At 37.7% G+C, this 1,208-nt stretch overlaps 1 protein-coding gene across 1 annotated transcript in view; it reads right to left on the minus strand.

Moving 5' to 3' along the window:
• Positions 1–288: 288 nt before the first annotated feature.
• LOC105888423 (pregnancy zone protein-like) overlaps positions 289–1,208 on the minus strand; it is a gene marked incomplete at its 3' end in the record, with an annotated part of 20,640 nt that continues 19,720 nt past the window's right edge. Inside the window, exon 6 of the mRNA XM_012814022.2 lies at positions 289–360. Coding sequence (XP_012669476.2) covers positions 289–360 — 72 coding nt within the window. The remainder of the gene's footprint in view (positions 361–1,208) is intronic.

Genomic DNA, 1,208 nt, shown 5'->3' on the forward strand with positions numbered 1-1,208 from the left:
GAACCCTGTAGTTATGCTATCCACCTGTACAAAACCTATGGAAGGATTGTGGCATTTTGTGACGTGCATACCATACTCAGTGACAGATAAAAAGAAGGACAAAAGAGGCAGTTGTATTGATAGTAAAATGTGGTGAATCGAGCCTGTTCATCAGTCCAGGCCTCATTTCCCTTTGTAGCGGTTGTGTCTTCCCTCAACTGCATATACGAACAACATTATAGGAAAGGGTTTTGGTTTGTTAGAACTTCTAGTAGCTCTTCTAGGTCTAGCAGAGTCATAGAGTCTTACCTTTTCAAAATAAATCAGAACATGGTTGGTGCTCACTTCAGTCCTCTGAATCTGAGGTCTTGTTGTTTGGAGCTGTTGACCAAGAATATAAGCCAGAATATGGAATAAGGAAATTTTTTACTAGGAGAAGCTTTTAAATATTTATATTCCAGATCTGTGGCAGTACCAGTTGTGGCCTGTTAGGGATTGTATTCAGCATTACCAATTTATGCCCCAACCTCCAGTCCATGGAAAAATTGTCTTCCATGAAACTTGCTGCTAAGAAAGTTTCAATCCCTGGTTTGTTAGGAACCAGGCCACACAGCAGGAGGTGAGCAGAGATCAAGTGAGTTACACTTTATCCCTATATATAGCCATTCCCCATCACTGACATCACTGCTTGAACTCTGCCTCCTGTCAAATCCCAGACTCTAGTCCCCTCTCAGTGGAAAATTGTCTTCCATGAAACTTGTCCCTGGTGCGAAAAAGGTGAGGGACTGCTGTTCTAAATGACTTCTCAGGAGTATCCAAACTTTATTTTGATTTCTTCAATAATAATAATATCATAATGGTAATTATTTATTGAACCCTTATCTCTTATTGAACTCTTTTGTATATATGCTATGAATGTACATAGACACCTATATGTGATATAAATATAAATACATATTCATATGCACCCATTTTTCCTTTTTATTTCTACTTGGAAGATAATTCAATACAACTTTGCATACCTAGGTGTCTCAGAGTTTTCTGGAACATTATTTGTCATGTTTCTAACTATGTCCTATATTAACTCCATGCCCTATATGGCCGTGATACCCACTATTAAAAGTAGAAATACACTCTGGAGGAGCAAGTTTTAGGGTATAAACCTCTTGAAAACTGCATTAACAAAGTCAAAATGACAACTTTAAATGTCAGTATTTATCATGACTTGC

The sequence above is a fragment of the Otolemur garnettii genome, unplaced genomic scaffold (assembly GCF_000181295.1).
Source record: "Otolemur garnettii isolate 467f Iridium unplaced genomic scaffold, OtoGar3 scaffold00559, whole genome shotgun sequence".
Taxonomy (NCBI): domain Eukaryota; kingdom Metazoa; phylum Chordata; class Mammalia; order Primates; family Galagidae; genus Otolemur; species Otolemur garnettii.